This window comes from Prinia subflava, chromosome 12, assembly GCF_021018805.1.
Source record: "Prinia subflava isolate CZ2003 ecotype Zambia chromosome 12, Cam_Psub_1.2, whole genome shotgun sequence".
In the NCBI taxonomy this organism is placed as follows: Eukaryota; Metazoa; Chordata; class Aves; order Passeriformes; family Cisticolidae; genus Prinia; species Prinia subflava.
Window position 1 is genome coordinate 7,435,110 of NC_086258.1, and position 21,472 is coordinate 7,456,581.

At 56.4% G+C, this 21,472-nt stretch overlaps 1 protein-coding gene across 5 annotated transcripts in view; it reads right to left on the reverse strand.

Annotated features, from left to right (window-relative positions):
- Positions 1-21,472, reverse strand: part of RALGDS (ral guanine nucleotide dissociation stimulator) — a 57,495-nt gene that overhangs the window by 24,500 nt on the left and 11,523 nt on the right. Inside the window, exon 1 of one of the 5 annotated variants that reach the window (XM_063408917.1) lies at positions 17,727-18,012. The exons of 1 other annotated variant lie outside the window; for it this stretch is intronic. In XM_063408917.1, coding sequence (XP_063264987.1) covers positions 17,727-17,849 — 123 coding nt within the window. In that variant the 5' untranslated portion in view covers positions 17,850-18,012. Of the gene's footprint in view, positions 1-247; positions 656-17,726; positions 18,013-21,472 lie in introns of those variants that run through there. 3 more of the 5 variants (XM_063408916.1, XM_063408918.1, XM_063408914.1) reach the window with 3 other exon arrangements.

Here is a 21,472-nt window from a genome sequence, read left to right on the forward strand (position 1 = left end):
GGACGGGGCTTGGAGCAGCCTGGGATATTGGAAGGCGTCCCTGCCCACGCCAGGAGGTGAGGAAAGATGATTTTTACGTTCCCTTCGAACCCAAACCACCGCGTGATTCTGTCACAGAACTCTGCCAAACACTCCGTGCGTGCCCACAAACCCCGGGCCAGCCCTACCCACGCTGCCAGCGAGGCGGAGCCCCCCAAAACCACCGAGGGCTCCCCCCAAACCCCTCATCCCCCGCAGCCGCACTCACCTCCAGCGGCGGCAGGTCGGGGTCGAGCTGCGTGAAGCTGTGCAGCACCACGGGGCTGCTCTCGCCGGCCACCTCCAGCCGAACGCCGCCCCAGAGGCTCCTGGCCCGCCGGCAGCCCTCGAACATCCTCTCGGGGCCGGCGGGGCCATGGCGCGGCGGGGCGCGGCGGCGGCTCACCATCCCCGCATCCCCGGGCCCGCCACCCGCCGCCGGCCCCGCCAGCCCCCCCGGCTGCCCGGGGAGCCGCAGCGGGGACGTGGGGGCGATGCTCGGGGCGATGCTCGGGGGGACGCGCAGCTGCAGCGCCCGCACAGCGGGGCAGGCGCCCGGAGCCCGCAGCCGCCCCCGCGCCCCGAGAGCGGCCTGATGTCACGGCGGGGCCGGGACGGAGCCGGCTGCGCTGGAAAGGAGGCGCTGGATTTCCTCCCGCTGCCTCCGCCCGCCCCCGGGGGCCGGCCCGCCGCGGCTCGGCCCCCTTGGGGAGGGGGGGACGGGGGCGCTGGAGGCGTGAAAAGCCCCGAGGCCACAAAAAGGGGCGGCGGGCAGGAGGAGGAGGATGCTCGGGGGGCTGCGGGGGTGGCAGGGCGGGGGAAGCACCGGGGTGTTGGCGTTGATGGGAGGGAGCAAAGCCACGCAGGTGACAACTGCTCCGGGAGAGGACTTTGTGTCGCAAAGTGCTCGCCAAGCACCTGGGCTTCACACACCGCTAGCAAACAGAAAAAGCGTTAACTGCGAGAACTGCTGAATATCCTCAGCTCGTGTTTTCATCCAGCATTAGCTCAGCCCCTGAGCTCAGCCCCAGGGCACTGCCCAGCCCCTCGCTGGCCACAGCTGGGCTTTGACACGGTCACGGCCCTGCGGGGACAGCGGGCAGTGTCCCCTGGCAGATGAGGCGATGTGACCCACGGTGGGTCAGCGCCAGGCCCCCCATGCACAGGCAAAGTGGGATTAGGGACCAGGGCACCTGCTCTCGGCCCAGCAGGGACTCTGGGAAAGCAAAACAAGCCTGGGGGACAGCAGATCTCACTTTAGAGAACCCCTGCAACATAATTTTGTTTTCGGAAGCGGAGAGAAACGGGCAAAACTGTTTGTCATTCATCAGCCCCCTGCGCTGAGCGCAGCGTGCTCCAGCCCTCCCCTGCTCTTCCCCTTCCCTCCTCACACACTGCTGAGAAACTGCATCACAGGGTCCGGGCTGTTGCTGCTGACACCACCAAAACCTGGACTTTCATGCCTCAGCTCCCTCTGCAGCTGAAATAACACCGGCCTCCCAGGGCCCTGCAGCCCTGCAGCTTTATTTCCAGTGAGGACACGGAGCCAAGGCTCACGTCCAGCTCTGCCCAGGGCACCAGCAGCTCCTGCCCGGGCAGGAAGGGATTAACAAAGCTGCCAGGCTGTGATAGCTTCAAACTGGAAAGTTTACCAGGCAGAAGGATGAGCCAGGACAACGTGGGCTATTGTCCCTGCTTTATCTGGAGCCAAAGAGGTCAAAGGGGCTTCCTGGACACGCTGGGAAAGGGGGCCCAGCCCAGCAGCAGGGCCTTGCAGGGCCGTGGCAGCCCCACATCTTTGGGGGCAGTGCACATTTTAAGCCTGCCCAGGCACGGAGAGGCAGCCCTGATCCCTGCCCAGGTGAGCCTGCAGTGCCAGGTGTGTCTCTGGAGCTCTCTCCACCACGGAAGGAGGAGATGCTGCTCCGTGCAGGGGCATCCCCAGCCCCACCGACCACGTGGCACTGCAAGATGTGTTTAGAAGCTCAGTGCTGTGCATTACTTTGCTAAAATCAGAGGCAGGGGCTTGTTTTCCAGCAGAAATCAGCGTTGCCTCTCTGGGGCTGTGAAATATTTGGGAGGGAGGCTCTGCTTTGCTTCATGTTTGAGTCCTAGGGCAGAGTAATCACAGCCCACCCCTGGAATCGCTTGGCACCGCCCGAGTGCACACAACAAACAACAGCACCGCTCATTTTCAGCTGGCAAAGCCCTCCCAGAGCCTCCAGCTCCGTCTGACCTCTGCACAAAGATGCAGCTCTGTTTGTCGGGCAATTTTCACCGTCCCTCGGTTGACCACTAAAGATGGTTTCAGGGGAAAAACACTTCTGATAATGGATAATAAATAATATAAGGCAGGAAGGCAACTGCAGGGGTTTAAAAATAGCCGCTCAGTTTCCTTTCTCCTCTCTTGGGAACCTTCTGGGTCTGAAAAGCAAAACACTCAGAGCGGGGTCAGGAGCCCAAGTTCAGGATGTTTGCTCTGCGTAGCTAACCCCAAGCACTCAGCCGTCAGGGGCAAGGCTCTTGAAAACCATGAGATTCAAAACAAATAACCTTTCAGGGCTTCTTATTTGCCTCTAAGCACGCGGCTGAAAGGCAGGATCACATCCTCAGGTTTCCCTCTGGCACCCTTGAAGGTCTAGAAATTGTTGCGACATGTGATTAATTGACACGCATGTGACTTCAGAGATTTAAGAGAATGATCAATGCTTGAGTGACTCATTAAAAAAATACACTGTCAATGTGCACTTGGTGAACTCAGCAAGAAACTTTTCACAACACATCGAGCTTTTTGGTGTCATCTGTAAATGTCTCATCGACTCTGGCAGGCCGGGAATTGGGTGATGTGGGAAATCCATCAGTTTTGGTCTTTCCACCACTCTGAAATCAGCTCTTGGCTGGATAAATACAAACCCACAACACCGGAGCAGCTCTGCTCCTCTGCTGCAGTCTCCAGCCTTTCCTGCGTGGTCAATAACGTGGAGAGACCAACACAGAGAAGCTTTTGGAAACTTTCAGCCAGTTTTCTGGTTTGGGAATCAATTTGGGTCAGTCTGTCACAGTCAGGACCTGCAGGACCTGCAGATTCACACCTCAGTTAATAACTGGGCTCAGCCTGGACCCCAAGGTGTCTCTCCCCAGCACGTGGGGTCTGAGCATTCCCTCCTCCAGCCCTCCTCTGCTTCCATCCCCCTGCTCTGCTGCTGAGTGGGGCTTTCCAGCCCATTTCCTACAGGGCAAAACTCACAGTGACCCAATTCCTGAGCTCAGTGTGGCTGTGGGGTTTTTTGGGGTTTTTTTTGTTGGGTTTTTTTTTTTTTTTTTCCATCAGGCAAGGCTGCTCACCCCAAAGCACAAACACTTCCATGGAAGTTGCTCCTGCCTGGCATCCGCTGCCTGCCAGCACCCCCAGGGCGCTGCCACCACCCCCAGGGCACTGCCAGGACCCCCAGGGCACTGCCACCACCCCCAGGGCACTGCCAGCGCCCCCGGGGCACTACCACCTCCCCCGGGGCACTGCCACCACCCTCGGGGTACTGCCACCACCCCCGGGGCACTGCCAGGACCCCCAGGGGACTGCCAGCATCCCCAGGGCACTGCCAGGACCCTCAGGGCACTGCCAGGACCCCCGGGGCACTGCCAGGACCCCCGGGGCACTGCCACCACCTCCAGGGCACTGCCAGCACCCCCAGGGCACTGCCACCACCCCCGGGGCTCTGCCACCACCCCAACAAACCCGTATTCTCTTTGAGCCTCAGTGAAACCACAGCAGGACCGATGCCAAGAGCTGCAAGGAGCTGATCTCAGCCCCGAGCAGAGGAGGCAGGAATCACCTCACCACCTCTCACTGAGCCCCTCTGGAGCATCACACACCTCCAGCTTTCACTGCTGGACCAGAGAGAGACCCAGGACCCAAACCAGCAGCCTCTGAGGGGAACTGGGCTGCTTTATGTGCGAGTTGCAACATTATCCAGCCTCTGTCCCAAGCTCTGGCACCGGCTCACAAGGCGAGTCTGTGTCAGGCCCTGACACGGAGCCCTGAGCACTTCCTTCTATTGTGCAGCTGGGGAAACCCTTTTGCTTGCTGTTTTTAAGGCATTTTGCAGGAAAAGTGCTACCCAGTTACAAGAATTACTAGCTGAAGGTTAGGCATTATGTCCTAGATCAAAACTTTTTGGGCATTCTGATTTTAATTGGAAAAGACTTTTGTTTTCACTGCCCAGGCTCAGCTGGAAGGTTAAATAATAATAATAATAATAATAATAATAATAATAATAATAATAATAATAATCCAACAGTAAACAACCAGTACTATCTCTTCCACTTCAGGATAAGGGGGAAAGCTTGTGCAAGAAGGGAAAACGATGCCACCGCTCTGTTCAAACAGTCTGTACAGAGAGGTGAGATTGGGTTCCACCAACAAATTTGGGGACCAACAGATCTCAGATCCTCGCAGACCCAATTCTCACTCTCAGCATGATCAATGCCCTGATTTAGCCAGATTTTAGATGAGAGCCACAGCTCGGCACAGCTCACAGCAGGCACGGATTTTAGGAGATTCTCTGCAGAGTATTTCAGCTCCAGGGCAGCGGGATCACTCTGCCTCCGGGCTCTGGGCGTTTCTCAGGGCCATTTTGGACAGATCAGGCTCTGTGAGCTCTTTGTGCTGGCAGGGAGGAAGGCTGGCTCGGGCTCTCCTGCCCTTTGTGCCCCTTTCTGCCAGGGACAGCCTCCCCTGCTCCCCACGGGCAGCCACCGACCCCGAGCCGGGTAAATTCGGGAGCACAGCCCCCCTCCACACCGAGCATTAACACAGCCAGGCAAGCCCCTAATTACTGTCAGCTCCTAGCAGAGGAAGCACAGCAAATCCCCGGGCAATCAGCATCTAAAAGTCTCCATCCAGCCATTCTGTGTTTCATTTCCTGCAGCCCCTGTGCACAGCTGGGCTACGGCATCTCCTGCAGAGGTTGCCGGCTCCTGGAGCTTGGCAATTATTCCACAAGCCTTGGAGACTCAAGAGCTTGCAGGAATATTTCTCCTCTATCCTACTCCTCACACCACCCCCTTGGCTGTAGCAGAATCATAGATTTTCTGGGGGTTTGGGTTTTTAATAATCCAACAGGTTTGGGTTGAAAGGGACCTTAAAGATGATCTCATTCCAATCCCTGCCATGGGCAGAGACACTTCCCACTGTCCCAGGCTGCTCCAAGCCCTGTCCAGCCTGGCCTGGAGCACTTCCAGGGATGGGACAGCCACAGCTTCCATGGAAAACCTGTGCCAGGGCCTGCCCACCCTCACAGGGAACACTTCTTCCACATATCTAATCGAAATCCACTCTCCTTCATTTTAAAACCATTGCCCCTTGTCCTGTTACTCTGGACCCTTGTCCAAAGTCCCTCTCCAGCTCTCTTGAAGCCACTTGATGCTCTGGGATGCTCAGATTGCCCCAGAACCTTCTCTTCTCCAGGCAATTTATCAAGTATTTGAGGAGCTGCCATTGGAGCAGCAAGCAACATTACAAACCTCTGTTTTCCAAACTTTCTGACCTCTTAAATCTCATCAGAACAAGGCCAACATGTGAGGTGGGGGGAGATCAAGCCCCTTTCTCAGAAAGAAGTGACCACAGCACACTTTGTGCAGGCACCTGCATTCCTTTGCAGCAAAGAAGAAAAGACCCAGAAAAACAAGAGGCAAGATAGAGCTATTAACACCAAAATGTGCCTAAAAAGCTGAAGGCAGCAGGGCCCAAGGTGTGAAAAGCACCAAGAGCGTTTTGCAGGGCACTGCTGGCAGGGGGATGCAGGGACCAAAGCTCATCAGCGCTCGCAGTTTCGGGAGGATCACAAGACAGGCAGGGAGTTTTGTTGGGACCATCCCCACCCCGCAGGAAGCTGCAGCTCCTGGCGGCAGCGTTTTCCCTCTCTCCACGTGGCTCCCGGGAGTGCAGAGTTCAGCAGGCATTAAAAGCTGCCGCAGCCTGACACGCTGCAGACACCACAGCCCCTAAGCTAAGGACCATTATTTCTTGAGCTGTTTGTCTTTAAAGGCCGCTTTTATCTCCCTATCACCTTTCAGCCAGAATGTTTCAGTCAGCTCTTTTAACAAATACCACCTAAGGTGCTCGCAACCCAAAGAAAAACAGGAAAAACATTTCTCCCTGTTGCTTAGCAATCAGTGTGTGGCGAGTTGGAGCCTCCCAGGTGCTCCGTTATTGTAATTTCCATCCTTGCTTGCTTGGCTTCCCTGCAGAACAGCCAGGGAAAGGAAAACCACTGGTGGAAAAGAGGGGAAAGGTTATGGAGCCACAAAAATTTGCAGGGACAAGTTGGGAATAGGTGTAGCCCATAAGATAAGGGGAGCTCATTTCTGAAATCAAGCCGTTCCTTCTCATCTGCCAGAAAAATTAAATTAAATAATGAGAGTTCATTTTATATTGAAAACACACATCCACCACCTGGGTGGATACAGAACAGAGCAAAGCTCTGGCTCTGCTCACCTTTCAAAAACACATCCAAGGGCAGGCAGCACAATTTTCCACCCACAACAACCAGCCAGAATGACACGTTCAGCTGAATCGTGTAAAAGGAGAGTCCCAGAAACGAGAGGCTCTGGCAACCGATCCAGGGAGAAATCCCAGTGGAAAACAGAGAAATTTGGCTTGGCAGAGCAGCTCTTCCTCCTCCCCAGCTCCTATCCCAGCCCAAGGTCCAGCCCTGCTCCCTGGTGGGACAGGTACACCCACCCCACCTGTGCCAGGCACAGGGGTGGGCACTTTGGGCTGTGCATCCCTCGCTCCAGCCAGGAGAGCAGCAGGGCAGCTTTATCCCAGCTTTATTCCCACTGGGCTGGGGAAGGCCAGGAGAGGCTCCCCCTGCCCCCTGCCCAGGTGGCAGCACAGGCAGGGCCTCACTGAGCACCTGGGGCCGTGCTGACCCCACACTGCTCGTCCTCCCTGGGGACAGGCTGGCGTCGGTGTCACCACCCAGCACGCCCAGACTCAGCTCCTGAACCTGGGCAGCACCATCCACTGCCCTGCTGCTGGGAGGACGTGCCTGGACACACGAGGGGGAGGGAAGGATGCCATAGAGCGGCTGAGAAGCCCAAGTGATGCCACAGCACAGGCACAGGGAAGGAGCACACGGAGTTGATGGAATTGATACCTTGCACAAGATTAAATTATATCTGAAGGCCAGCTTGAAAATGGAGCCAAGCAGGTTGCAAGGCACTGAGCTGATCTGAAGAGATACAGGTAGGGAAATAAAGCAGATTTGCACAGAGTTATCCCAGTTTGGGAATAAAGTGGAACAGATTTAAATGCCAGATCATGGGAGTAAACAAAGCAACAGCAAAGTGTTCCACACACACAACATTAATACACCAATAAATAACTGAGGTTACTGACAATAAGAAACTCAGTTAAACAGGAACAAAGCCCTTAAGAGGGGATATGAAAAGGATGTTCCAACAATGGTCCTGCATCTCCTTTGACCGCACAAACGTCAGGGAAAGCATAAACCAAACCCCAGACACATCGGGAAGCTGCAGGAAAGCTGACTTGATCTGAAGTGAGGAGTGAAACCTTGGAGCCGGGCTCCAGCAGAGTGGAGAGCTGATGTGATTGAAAGCGAGCAGCCAAGAGAGGAGCCAGAGGGCCCGGAAGAGCTGCAGGGATGAGGGAGAGGAGCTGCAGGAGGAGCAGCAGCAGGAGAGACGTCCGGCAGCTGGACCAGCCCCGGTGCTGACACTGCTCAGCCTCTGCCAAATATCTACGCCAAATTCACCACGGGCTGGGCAGGGACACTGAGTGGACATGAAAACATTCTGCTGTAACAGCCTGAGCACACACTTACTGCTGTTGGCCACGTGAGAGCCGGGAAAAGGGGCTGGCAAGAGCTGGAAAGGGAAAGTTTCACTGCCCGGCCCTGAGCTGGCTATTGCAGAGATGAAACAAACAGTGACACGGCTGAAAAGTCAATTAGGAATTGGAAAAGTCTTTCGGCACTCCCAGGTATTGTTAAGCACTCAGACAAAGGATGTTTAAAAAAAAAATTATTTTCCCTTTGGTAATTTCCACTTTGAAAGGTTTCCTCTCTGCATTGTTCCAGCGGGGGAAGTTATCCCAGGCCAGCAGAACTCCTTCTGTTGTGGGGGTTTTGGCATGGAGGAGCAGCGTTGTCCCAAACAATTCTGCATGCCAGGGGCTGAGGGCCAGGTTTGTCCCTCAGTTAAGGTGGCAGCAATATCAACAAAGTCATCAAGAGCCACCGAGTCACACCACGGCTGAGCCCCGGTGCTGCTGACCCTCCCAACTCCCCGCTTTCGAGTCCATGATTTATGGTGTTTTTCCTTCAAGCCTTGGCTCTGGGAATCACGCTGAGTGCCAAAAGAATTTCAGGTTTTATTAAAATAAAAGGTTATCCCATGAGCACTGAAACTACTTGTGTTGCTTCCTATGGTTTTGTGTCTCGAGGCTGTTTTTGGTGCCTAAAAATGTGCGAACCGAGAATGAAAATGTTATTTGTGGTTAAGTGTTTGTAAGAGGCATCTCCCACGTGGATTTGCTGGTGTCTAATAATACATGAACTCATGCTACAGATGTTTTGGGGCATTTACAAGATTCTTTCCCTCCTCTCAACCATCTCATTTCATCATCTCTGCATAGACTTAATTATCTGCGAGCCCTCAGCCAGATCTGTGGGTTCAGAAGTCATCTGGGGAGAGAGGGCACAGGCAGAGGGACACCGTGACAGCATTAGCCTGGTTTTGGTGGGAAATCAGATTTTCAGCTCTTTCTGGCTCCTCTAACTGCAGGGAAAACAGCAAGGAAACACAACCCGAGCTCTTGCAGGAGGATCAGGGAGCAGAGAGTGAGTGGAACAAGCTGCTCCCCGAGGGTCTCACCCAGACTTTCTGCAGCAGTGGGGCCCTGAGGAGCCTCTCTCCTCTTTGCCACCCGTGGCACAGAGTGCACAGCCTGATCCATCCATTCCTGAGCTGCCAGCACCTTGGCAGGGTGAGGTTTTTAACCTCAGCAGTGAGGATCAGACCCCTCTGGATGGTTTTTAACCTCAGCAGTGAGGATCAGACCCCTCTGGATGGTTTTTAACCTCAGCAGTGAGGATCAGACCCCTCTGGATGGTTTTTAACCTCAGCAGTGAGGATCAGACCCCTCTGGATGGTTTTTAACCTCAGCAGTGAGGATCAGACCCCTCTGGATGGTTTTTAACCTCAGCAGTGAGGATCAGACCCCTCTGGGTGGTTTTTAACCTCAGCAGTGAGGATCAGACCCCTCTGGGTGGTTTTTAACCTCAGCAGTGAGGATCAGACCCCTCTGGATGGTTCATTGCCCAATGCCACTCGTGCCACGTGGGCACGGAGCAGTGTCAGGGTTTCCATGACATGTGGGCACGTAACACGGTGGCACAGACGGTGCCACCCAGCCAGGGCATGCACTGAGTCATCTCTGACAACAGCCAAAGCCCTGGGGAGCTTCCCTTTCCCCCTCCTTGCCCCAGCCCTGACTGAGAGTCACCTTTTACAAAGCTCCTTCCCAGGGCGGGTGTGCCAGGGCACAGCTGGCACTCGAGGGGAATGGAAGTGTGTCACAGGTCCCAGATGGGGTCCGGTGCCATTCTGTGGCCAGCTGGATGTCAGCAGCAGCCAGGTCTTTGATTAACCCCAAAGTAATTAGGGAGGGCTGGGAGGACCAGTTCCCCCCGGGGGCTGTAGGTGCAGAGGCGTCGGGAAAAGGCGGAGCTGCCCCCACTGAACTCGTCCATCTCCTCCCCTGTGCTTCCCGCATCCCTCTCCACCAAACAGAAAGGGAAATCCGGGATTTTCAGCCGCTTTTGATTCCCCCTTGCTCTGCACAGCAGGGTGGGGAGGGATTAATCTCCATTTCCTGCCTCCAGACAGCTCCAGGGCTGCCCAAGCAGGATCCCCCTGGTCAGGGGCTCCCCGAGCCACGACCACGACCCTGCCGGACCCCACAGGGCTGGAACAGCTCCTCCATCCTGCTCCCCCTGCCCTCAGCTCTTCTCCCCAGAGCCCCCAGAAGTGCCTCCCAGCTGCTCTGCTCGCTCAGGCCAGGCTCTGGCGCCACAAACCACATTGCCCCTCCTTCCTAGCCCGGTTGCAGTTTCTAACTCGCGCTCAGTTTCCAGTATGGGAAGGAGAAGTGCTGGGGAGGGCACTGTGATGAAAGAAGAAACCCCCTGACTCTCAGAGCAATGCACACAGAAGCCTAAAGGGAGAAGGATGAGCAGGAAGGGGTTATTAAGGGAGATTTTTGGGTGCTTCTTTCCTGCAGCAGAGGAAGCCCCCTCATCTCTGCATTTCCCTGTCACCAACGTCACAGCCAGACACTACCGAGATTGTCACACCAAACCAGCCTTGTCCTCCCAAACAGCTCCTCAGTATCTCCAGGTGAAGGGCGTGATGCTCACCCTGTCCTCTGAGAGCTCACCCAGATCACAAAAGCAGATGTCAGCAGGGTGGGATCGGGTATTTCCCTCTCCTGGGCTGTCAAGAGGAAGCAAAACCCCAATGTCCTGCTGGAAAAGCTGCTGCAGCCCCAGCACACCCAGGGACACCCCTGGCACATGCCCAGAGAAGCCAGGAGAGGAGTGAGGACACAGGGCTGAGGAGATGCCTGCACAGGGATGACACAAGAAAATCAACAAACCAGATTTTGGATGCAAACAACCTCTGAGGTTCTCAAAGTCAGACCTTGACCAGCATCTGCATGGAGCTGGTGCCCAAAGCCTGAGCTCTGGACCACAACACCGGGGTGCACTATGTGCTGCCCTCTCCAGACACCATGAGTGATGCCACGCACATGACCCTGGGAGTTAAAAATACCAAATATCACAAGTTCTGCCCCAGCTGAACCACCGGCCCTGCCTGTCCTGTTACACCATTGTCACATGATGGGGCAGGCAGGAGGATCTGGGCAGAACCAACTCCTGGGGCAGTGGAGCCAATCCTTCCAGCAGTGTTGGTACCACGAAGCACTCCAGGTTCATAAAAGAGCCAACACCAAGCTGCCTCTGGCTGTCCCCCCTCCCTGCAGTGCTTTACAACCTCACAGCAATTGCACTGAAACCAAAGGTGCTCTTTGCATCTCAGCATTTATCAGCCAGCAGTGGCCAAATGGAGCTGTTACAGGACAGGGCTCCCGGCAGGGGCGTTCCTCAGCAGTATTTGAAGGCTAAATCCATCCCTGTCTGGATACAGCAGTGGTGCCTGGCAGTGCTTAACAAAATTAAGCTGCTGTCTCCTGCACAGGGACACCAGTGAGCAGCGAGGGGCAGGGGATCCTCCAGAGCCGTGTGCTGGCTTTGGAGCAGAGCAGAGAGCCCCGGGGCTGTGTGTGACAGGAGGGGCCACAGGAGCACGGCTCGTGTCACCTCCGTGGTGGCAGCACATCCGAGGCCAGGCAGGGTCCAGGTCAAGGCGAGGCAGGCACACTCAGCACTGCCACTCTCAGCTGTCTCAGCCCCAGGGCTCCTCCAGGCACAGGATAATTAAATGGGGTCATCTCGGGTGGAGTCCCTGGATGGGAGATGCCCGGGGTTTGACCCAGGCTCTGCTGGTGTGTTAAGGGTTGTGAATGGGGCAAGCCCTCGATGTTTGCAGCTGGCACACTCCAAATCTGAGGCCCAGTCACTGATGGAGCCTTGTCCCTGCCCCAGCCCGGCTGCAGGAGCTGGAATGGGTGGCTGTGCAGAGGAGGGGATGGAGCCACGGGCAGGCACTGCCCGCACCCCCAGCTCATCACCTCCTCTTGGGGAGGGCAGCATAGCCAGGGGCAAACAATCCCCACGCTCTGGCAAAGACCCAAAGCAGCCAACAGCCTCTGCTGTGCCAGCCTGCGCTGTGCCAAACCATCAGCAACTGGATCTGGGTATCTGAGCACACGCGGGCAGCGGGCAGCGCTCACGGCACACTCCTGCAACAGCTGCTCCTGCAGGGGCTGCCCTGGGCCCGGTGCAGGGTGACAGATGACAGCAAATTGCAATGACGGGGCCCTTCTTGAATCAAACTGGCAGCAGGCAGCTGCTCCGGGGCCGGGCTGCCGTGAGTCAGGGTGCCCAGCCCCGGGGCAGGGATGGAGCCAGGTCCTGGCAGCAGCACCGGGACCGGGCTGTGCAGCTGCCCCGGCAGCGCCCGGAGCCACCAGAAAGGCTCTGCCCATCCCGCGGGATCGTCGGGATGGGAACTGAGAGCAGACAGCGAGAGGGAGCTGAAAGCTCAGGGAGGAGATCCCATTTCACTGGAGAGAGGGAAAGTGCAAGAGGCAGAGGCTGCACCTCCGGGAGAGCAAATTCTCACAGTGCCCTCAAGGTTCAGACAGAAGTCAGTGCTGAAGGATGGGGAGGAAGAGCAAAGAAGCAGAGAAACACTCTATAAGGTCATGTTGAGCATCATGTTCTTAGCTAGGAACAATTTATAATGCCACCAAAATCAGAGGGTTCATTTACCTCGATGTGCACCAGCTGAGGATGTGGCACAGGGTATTTCACCTCATTTTCCCACAGTCACAGACCCAGCCAGGCCACTTAGAAAAATACATTGAGAATAGATCAACTGAACAATCACTGGAAACATCATCTCCTTCTGCCTCACAGACAATTAGCACGGTTTTAATTGCACCAGTAACTCCAGGGCAGCAGTGAGAGTTGGTCAGGCAGCTCCAGCCCTTGCAGTGAGCACACGGAGCTGTGGCACACGTGGGGTGACCACCACAGACCCACTGGTGTGGCCACACATGGGCAAGGCACAGACATCTGGTGGGCAGCAGGCATCTCAAAACCTGAAAATAGGTGACAGAGGTGACAGAGTCCTGGCAATAATGACAAACCCTTGGCCAGCATGAGCCCCAAGACAGGCTGTACCCCAGGGAGCTGGGTCAGGGCTGAGGCTCCAGAGGTCTGTGCTCTCATTCTCCTTCAGCAACTCTTGTGTGCATCGACACCATCCTGCTACCTGCTTATTTGTGGGAACCCTGGTATTACTGGCCTGGCACTCCCAGGGCTGTATTTTAATGTTTATTCAGTGTGGGAACACAGGCACAGGTGAAGACTCTGAATGTTTCAGCACCAGTGACCCAAACAGCTACTGGGGACCCTTTCCCCATTCCTTTAAAACCAGAGTAAGGGCTCAGCCATCACACCAACTCCTCCCTCTCTGAAGCCTCGTCCAGGGCTGGAAACAGGGACTGCCACCACCCCAAAAGCTCCTGGCACAGCATCAGCCAGAGGCACAAAGCAGAGTGCTCATGGCCTCACATGTTCACAGACCCAGAAGTCCCAAACTCTCCACCCTGCTCCTAAATCTCGGCCCTTACAGATAAGCATTAAACCTTTTTTCAGTAGTTTCTCATTATCTCCAAAGGAACAAACCAATGATTTGCCTGAGGGAAAAGGAGAGTTTGGCCAAGAGCAGGGATGGAGGGATTTGTTGTTTTTGCCTGTAACTGTGGTCAGGAAATAGTCCTAGAGCTCATTTTCAGCTCCTCCCTCTCGATAACATCTACCATATACATGCAGTGGAAAAGAAACAGCTTTGATACAGACACGGCAGACTTTGATTCACCACGGGGCCCTTGGCAGCTATCACCGCACCCCGGCTCCAACCTGGGGTGGACACCAGCAGCAATTCCCTGTCCCTGGGAATTAAAGCCTCTCCAGCCCCGGCAGCTTCAGCCTGGGACTGACACCAGCATCAGCCCCCTGGCCCCGCCTGACTCCAGTTAAAGCCTTTCCAGCCGCGATGGGGGAAGTAACACCCTTCCCACCCTGTCCCGCAAGGATTAATTGGCTATTTATCACTCCAAGGTGGTACCGCTGCTGCGGACAGGAACAACCAAGCCGGAAATTAGCAGCTCATTACTGCTGGTCTGAAAGTTTCCTTTCTTTGTGCCAGAGGACAACGTTTCACCCAGGATGCCCGGGTGGCAGGCAGCTAAAACTCTGAAAACTCCAGCGAATGAGGTCTGAAATGCGGCAGGGAATCAGCCTGTGCTACAGCAAACCTGGGAACGAATCGTTTGTTCCCATCTCCAGCTCCTCTGAGCCTGGCTCTAAGGTCAAACCAAGCTTTTATCTTCTCCTGTATTTCAGTATGCCGAAGAAAAAAAAAAATAATATTAGAGGAATAAATTAGCATGTGAAATGTAATTTAACTAATTAGCTCACTGGAGTGGAAAATATTTGCTAACCACTTTGAAGTCAGACCGACTGCACTTATTAGGACATCACAGAGGAGAAAGGAAGAAGCCGAAGATGGGGAGACCGCCAGGACAGGCTGTGGAGCATGCAAGCGCCTAAGCGGGACAAGGAGATTTCCCCCTGATTTCTTCTCACCCTGCAGGGCTTCACTCAGCGCCCAGCTCGGAGAGAGCAGCGCTGGGAGAGCCCCGGGCTGTGCTGCTCCCCCCTGACCCGCCGGACGCTGCAGCAAGGGAGGTTTCCCAGTGCTTTCCATCACACACAAGGCTGGGAGCGCTCAGCCTGGCATTCCTGGGATGCCCAACCACGGGTAAAACGCAGCAGGCAGGAGGGATGCCCCGGGAGCGGGCAGCAGCATCCCAGCAGCATCCCTGCACTGGCAGGGAGGGGATGTCACCGATTAAGCTGAAAAACAGCGAGCCATGAGGCTCCACCACGTCAGGGAAGTGCCTGGGATGCCACAAAAAGCCGTTATATCACTTGCAACAGCCTGCTCATTGATTTCCCCACCTCCCAGGCGTAGAAAGTGTTGCTCTTTTATTAGCAAAGCTTTGGAAATCCCTCCCCATCACAGCAAAAAGGGGCAGCCCCGGCAATTTTGCAACTGCTGTGGCTGAGTTATGAAAGGGGGGATTGACAACCCCAGTGAAAGGCATCAAGGGGGGCAGAAATGAGAGCCTCCTCTGCCTGATACACAGCACCACATTGGGGATAACCCGGGGGGGATGTTTCCCTTCCCCCTGGCCACCCCCTGAACGTGGGCATGAGCACCTCCAGTGCCTCCACTGCCAGCTGGTGGAATGTCCCCCAAAGGAGACCCAGTCCATTGCTGGGGCAGAGCAGTTTCCCTGAAAAACAGGAATATGAGGTCTTGACCCAACAGTGGTGCTGCCCTGGGAGAAGAGACTTGAGCCAGAAATTCATGTTTTTATGGGGTGTCCCCAACCCGGGCTTTGCCTTGATCCTTTTTGAAGTCAGAGCTTTGCTCCCTGCGAATCCAGCTTAGAAAAAGGTCAGCTGTGTGTTCAGTGAGTGGATTTGCAGCAGGAGGAAAACCCATTTTTCAAGCCAGGCCTTCCCACAGGGATGACCCAGATGTGACGGACACCGGCAGACAGGAACCTGCAGAGGAGCCCCAGGTAATGCAGCCCCTAAACCTTTCCCAACCTGCCTGTGTCGTCTCCAAAAAGAAAGGAAACTAATGAGCCTGAAATAGAAATTAAAGCCCTGAAATAGAGGGGGAAATGCCAACACTGCTCCCTCCCCGCTGCCCACGCAGACGGGGAAGCGACGGCAGGAGATGAGCAGGGCCCTGCAGGTGGGTGTGAGACACCAAACCCTGCCTGGCTGGGGGAAAACTGCAGCTCTGAAAGAGGAATTTCCCCATCACCCTCATCAGACAAAAGCGCCACTCAGGATTTCCCTGCTGGCATTTCCCCACCGGGCTGTGTTCTGCAGCAGCTTCCAGCCATGGGCCCCGCTGTGCCCCCGCTTTCCAGGAATGGGAATTGAGCCTCAGAGCAGGGGTACGTGAACATGGAAAGACACTGAGACAGAGCATGGAGATCCTGATCCACCTCCTGCTCACAGTGCTGCCAGAGAGTGCTCACCCATGGGGTGTCACCCCACTCTGCCCAGTGCAGGTAAGCCCAGAGCTGGGAGAGGTGAGCATGGCATTGCTGGGAAATGGGAAAATCCCAGTGTGACCCCCGGGCAGTTCCAGTTGCCACAGGGAAGCCCTAACCTCTCCTGTCCCTCACTAATGCCCCAGCCATGACCTCAGGTCTGGGGACACCCTGATGTGCCAGTCACCGACTCTGCCTCCCCGTGATGCTGCCAGGGCTGGCTGCCACCCAGCAGCTCCAGAGGGCTCGCGGGAATTGTTAAAAACCCAACCAACCAAATAACAAAAAAACCCAGCACTAACATATTGCACAGCCCCCTTGAAAATTATTTCTCTTTTCTGCTAAAAACCAGGAATATTATAAAGAAGAAGTCCCTGAGTGACCCAGGCCAGGGCACTCCCCGTGCCCGGTTCCAGCCGATGCCCAGGGAGGGAGGGAAGCGGGGGAGCCTCCACCTGTGTCGGGCAAACCCTGAGGATCCCCCGCGCTGCACCGCGGGCCGCGGGGAAGTCCAGCACCGGATCGCACTGCCGAGCAGGAACGGAGATCTCCTGCCGTAAACCTGGAGAAATCTGCTGCTTGGGAATCAAGCTGAAGGAGAATAAAGCAGCCAGGCACTGCTTCACCCCCCGCTCCAGCCGCCTCCCTCCCTCCCTCCTTCTCAGGAATGCTGCAGGAGGCACCTGCGCTTTGGGGGCGTGCTGCCCACCCCGGCACACCCCGGCAGCTCCGCAGTGGCCGTCACAGGTATCCTCATTATCCTCATTAGTGCAGCAACGCTGTCGATGCTGGCAAAGCCCCCCGGGGTGTTTCCAAAAATAGGAGGCTCCCTGCAAGTCCCCTGTCCCTGCAGGGACACTCAGGATGCTGGGCTGGGGCTCCCCACCCCTGTCAGGATCCAACCTGCAGGAAAGTGCTCCCTCCTCCAGGGAACTGGGCTCGGTTTTGTGCTCTCATTTCACCTCTTTAAGCACACAGATAATGCTGAGGAGAAGGTAACAGCGATTGTGCCAGATCAGTTGATGGCCATGGAGAAAATCCAGATTTAAGGCTCCTGCAGTGACACTACACACCCTGAGCACATACAGCAAGAGATGGGCTTTCCCTGCTCCAAAAAAATCAAAGCAAGTTTTGCCTCAAATATTAACAGCACCTGGATCACACCCAAAACCCTTACACAGGTGGGACTGCTCACCACCCACCCGCCCTAAAAAGCATCGCCCCTGGTTTGGGGTTCTCAGTTGCTTTATCCCAGAGTCCTTCATGCACAGATTTGGGGTGTATTTCTGTGAGGGGCAGAGTCAAGGTGGCAAGAGGAGCCCTCAGCAGGGATCCCCTGACCCACATTGGGAAAGCTCTGCCTCAATGCTGCAATCGACTCCAATTTTTGCATGGTGAAGCAAACCCTGCAGCTGCACCAGAGCGGGAGGGCAGGACCAGAGCCCACGGGCGGTGACACCAGGCAGGGAAACACCAAGAGCTGTCCCCCAGGTTTTCACACCCACTCCAAGGCAGCAGAGCCAGGACAGGTACAGCAAACACTCCCTTCTGCATCGAGCCACAACACGACTCTTATTTCCCACAGCGAGGCTTCCCCTCCCTCCCAAACCCCTCCTTTCGTTTTGGTGCCCTGGATTTGGCAAGCGCCACAGTCTGCCTGAAGGTACAGCCCTTCAGAGAGGAAACGGTCACATCTGGAGGCGGTGCCAGCTCCTGGCACCGTCAACTTTGCCAGAAGTTCACCACCCCCCGCATGGTGCCGGGGTGGGGTCACAGCTCCTCGCTGTCCCTGTCACCCCCGGCGTGTCCCCGAGCCGGCCCGGGGCTGGCAGCGCCCTCGCCCCCTACTCACATCGTCATCCTGCACGCTCAGGGGGATATCCAACATGCACATCTGCACCGGCTGCACCAGAGCCTTCTGCACGTTGAACAAAGGTTTTGCCTCCATCTTCCCGGGCACGGAGGGGCTGCTCATCCTCCTCCTCCTCTCTCTCTCCTCCGCCGCTCCCCTCCCAGGAGCAGGTCCAGCCCAGGCGGCGCGAAACCCACCGGAGATCTCCCTCCCCGTCCAATTTTGTCAGCACATCTCGCCGACAGCTGCTGCGAGCTCTCGTTTCCTCCCTCGCGAATCAAAGAGCGGCGAGGAGCTGCACCGGGAGCGTGCGCGCGTGTGAGCGGCGCTCCCGTGTGCGCGCCCGCCTGTGCCGCCGCTCCCCGCGCTGGGGAAGCGGCCCTGGGCCAGCCTGCCCCGGCTCCCCGACCGCCCCCAGCTTCTCCTTTCTCTCGGGATAGCCTCAGCGCCGGCCCCGGCTGCGGCTCGGCCCCGCCGGGAGCTCCCCAGCCTCATCGACATGCGTGGCACTCGCCGAGCCCGCGCATTGTCTTGGAGACGCACAACAGGTCCTGCCTGCTGTTGGGTTGTGATTATGATCAAACCGCGTCTGCAGCGCTCACTGCGCTTCCCTCTGGCTGTTGTGGCAGGCAAACAGGCAGGGCTGGAAGGATGAGAGGGTGTGAAACAGAGGGAGAACGAGTGGTCGGGGCTGGAGCCTCCCCCTTTCTTCCCATCCCGTCTCCCATCCCTGTTTTCCATTGTCAGAGGCAGTTTCAGCCCAACGCCTTCCTGTACTCCAAGGACCACAGCCAGGCTTGAATAATTCACATCCACAGAGTGCTCGGGAGCCTTACGGCACTGGGAATGCAGCATGGCACTGAGACCATCAGTGCTGGTCATCACTTCGTTTGTAGGACAATTGTGCCGGGAAGTTTTGCCCAGGTGAGCATTCCCAGCTGCCTTTCCCTGTGAATCCAAACTGGAGCTTTGCTAAAGGAAGCCATGGCACAAAAACAGGTGGTTTGCCATGAAAAACCCCTTCCTATAGAATTTTCAGCAGCAGTAGCAGCGGGGTGGGAGTCTCAACATGGAGCAGCTCATGTTATCACCCGCAGACACAGAGCACACGGATGTTATTGCTCTCACCAACAGGAGTGAGCTGGAGCCAAGCCCATAAGCCATCACCTCACCCTCAACAGCTGCAGAGGCCAGGCCCAGCGGCAGGGGTGACACCCCGGGTGTCACTTCCCAGCGAGGGCAGCAGCAGAGCAGCAGTTTGGTGGGTTCATCCACTCACACCCAGCCAGGGGAGACGCTGGGGCCAGCTACAAACCCAGCTGAGGGACCAGGGTGAAATGCCAGTGAGAATCCCCACTGCCCTCAAACAAACAGGAGTTTGTGTCCTTGCAGCTGCCCTTCTTGCTGGACCCAGCAGGGATGACATCAACAGGATGAACAGACCCTACTCCAGGCAGGCACTTTTGGGTGGCTTTGTGGGTCCCACTTTGAGTAGTCCCTTGCAGGGCAAAGGTCTGGGACTGTGCAGCTTTTTCCCAGCTTTCCCAAACTCGGCTGCTGCCCGAGGCCACAAGGGCGGCTCGCAGCACGCCCGGGTGCCGGAGCAGAGCCGAGGAGCCCCGCTGAGCCCGGCATTCCTGCGGCGTTAGGTAAGCCGGGCTTGGCGAGCCGCGCTCAGCGCCGAGCCAGCGCCGGGCTGACTCATCCGCGCAGGAGGCAGAGCCAAGGCCGGGCTTAGAGGGGTCTCACACACACACAGACCCCCCCGTGCCCCTCACAGTCGGAGCTGGGCTCATCCCCAGCAGGCCGGGGCTGGAGCGGGGTCTGGTCCATCATTCCTGGGGGAAATGCGGGGATGAGGAAAGCAGCTCTTACATGCTGCAGGAATGGGAGCTAATGGGCAAGCCTGGAACAAGACCAAATAGGGATAAACCCACCATAAATTAAGTTTTAACTGGAAGTTAGGCAGATTTTTCATCCACCATATGGCTGAGATGAGCAGCAGAGAGGACCAGAAGGCAGCACTGCAGCAGCCCCAGGAATGGATTTGCAGGGGAGGAGAGAGGGGACATCACAGCTGGACAATCCCAAATTTCCAGGGCCATGCCCCAGCTGCTGACTGACACAATTTCAGCAGCTCTTCTCGTGGCAGAGAGGCAGTGCCACAGCCCTGGAAACTCCCTGGCACAGGCAGTCTCTGTCCTGCTCCTTCACAATTCCTTGGTGACTCAGTGCAAAGTGCATTCCCATGGAGGACTGCCCCACATTTCACCAGCACCAAACCCAGCCCTCAGCACGGGCAGTGCCCACAGCTCTGGTTCCAGGAAAGGTGATTCAAACCTCTGCTTCAGCCCCAGCTCGGGTTACTCACCTCACCTGCAATTGGTCAGCAGAGCTCAGCTTTCCAACAACAACTTTTCAGTAACCAGCTGGGCTTGGTCAGCTGAGATTGCAGCTTCCAAGCATCGTGGGAAGGACACAGATTCACACTCAGGTGCCAGAGTCTCCAAGGGCTGCCATTCCCAGGAACTCGTCATCCTGTTCAGCAGCTAATCTGTGCCGTGGGAACAGGAATCTCTGCAGAGGTGGTGTGGAGGTGTAGGAGTCCCATCACCTGCTGGTTCTCTGGTTCCTGGGGCTTCCCTGGACTTCAAGGGCTGGGGACAGGCTCAGAGGTTGTCACATACCTCTGACAGGAGCTCAGTCTGCTCTGCTGATCCCCAGAGCCCAGTGACCTCCCACCTAGCAGCCACAAAGATGCCAAAAGTGACAATCCATCTGGAAAAGTCACAAACCACATGGGCAGTCTACAAAGGAAAACAAAACTCCAAGTGCAGAGTCCCAGGAGGGCCACCAGGCAAAGCAGCAGCAGCAGAGGCTGGACAAAAGCAGAGATGCTCCAGAGAAACATCTCAAACCAACAGGAACAGGACACGGTGGATGGACGGGACATGGGAGCTGCAGTGCATGGAATGCTTTGGTCAAAGGTGACCAGCCAGAAGTTGAGGGCATTCACACAGCCCCAGAGATGGTGTGGGGCCTTCCTCTCCTCTGCTGGGGCCAGCTCACGCATGTCCACCCACCAGTGTCCCCAGCCACCTGCCTCAGTCACCGGGGAACAGAGCTGTCCCTCAGCAGGAACCGGCAGGGTGGCTTTGAACCCTTCCCCACTGCGAGGTTTGCAGCAGAAACACAAAGCAGAGAATCCCCTGCCATCAAACCAGCCCAGACAGGATGATCCTACGCAGATGTTTAAATGACAGCTTCATCCTCCTGCTCCTCCAGTCTGGCTGACGTGAGTGGAAACCGTGCCACGATCCCAGACTGAGCCCTGAAACCATCCCTGGGCACGGAAAGCAGGGGAGCCATCCCCACTGGCCCAGGGCTGAGGTGCTGCTGGAGCCCCACAGCAGCACTGGGGCCATCCCTGCCAGGGTGCAGGAGGAATCTCCTCCTGGTGCTGCCTCTGGAGGGCAGGGAAGCCCCAGCACCGATGTTTCCCCGTTTCATTTCACACTGGAGCTTTATTGTCGCAGCTCCAGCTGAGCAGATAAAGCCCATCATGAGACCTCAGTGCTTAGCAACCATTACTGGGAAAATACTGTTTTCCAGTAAGAGTCTTGGCAGGGACAGAGCAACTGCAGGGTGAATTCATTGCGATTCCTCTGCTGGGTGCATCCTGCTCCCGACTGCGCTGCTGCTGCCCCAGGGAGAGACCGGCTCCTGCACTGGGAATTGCATCCATT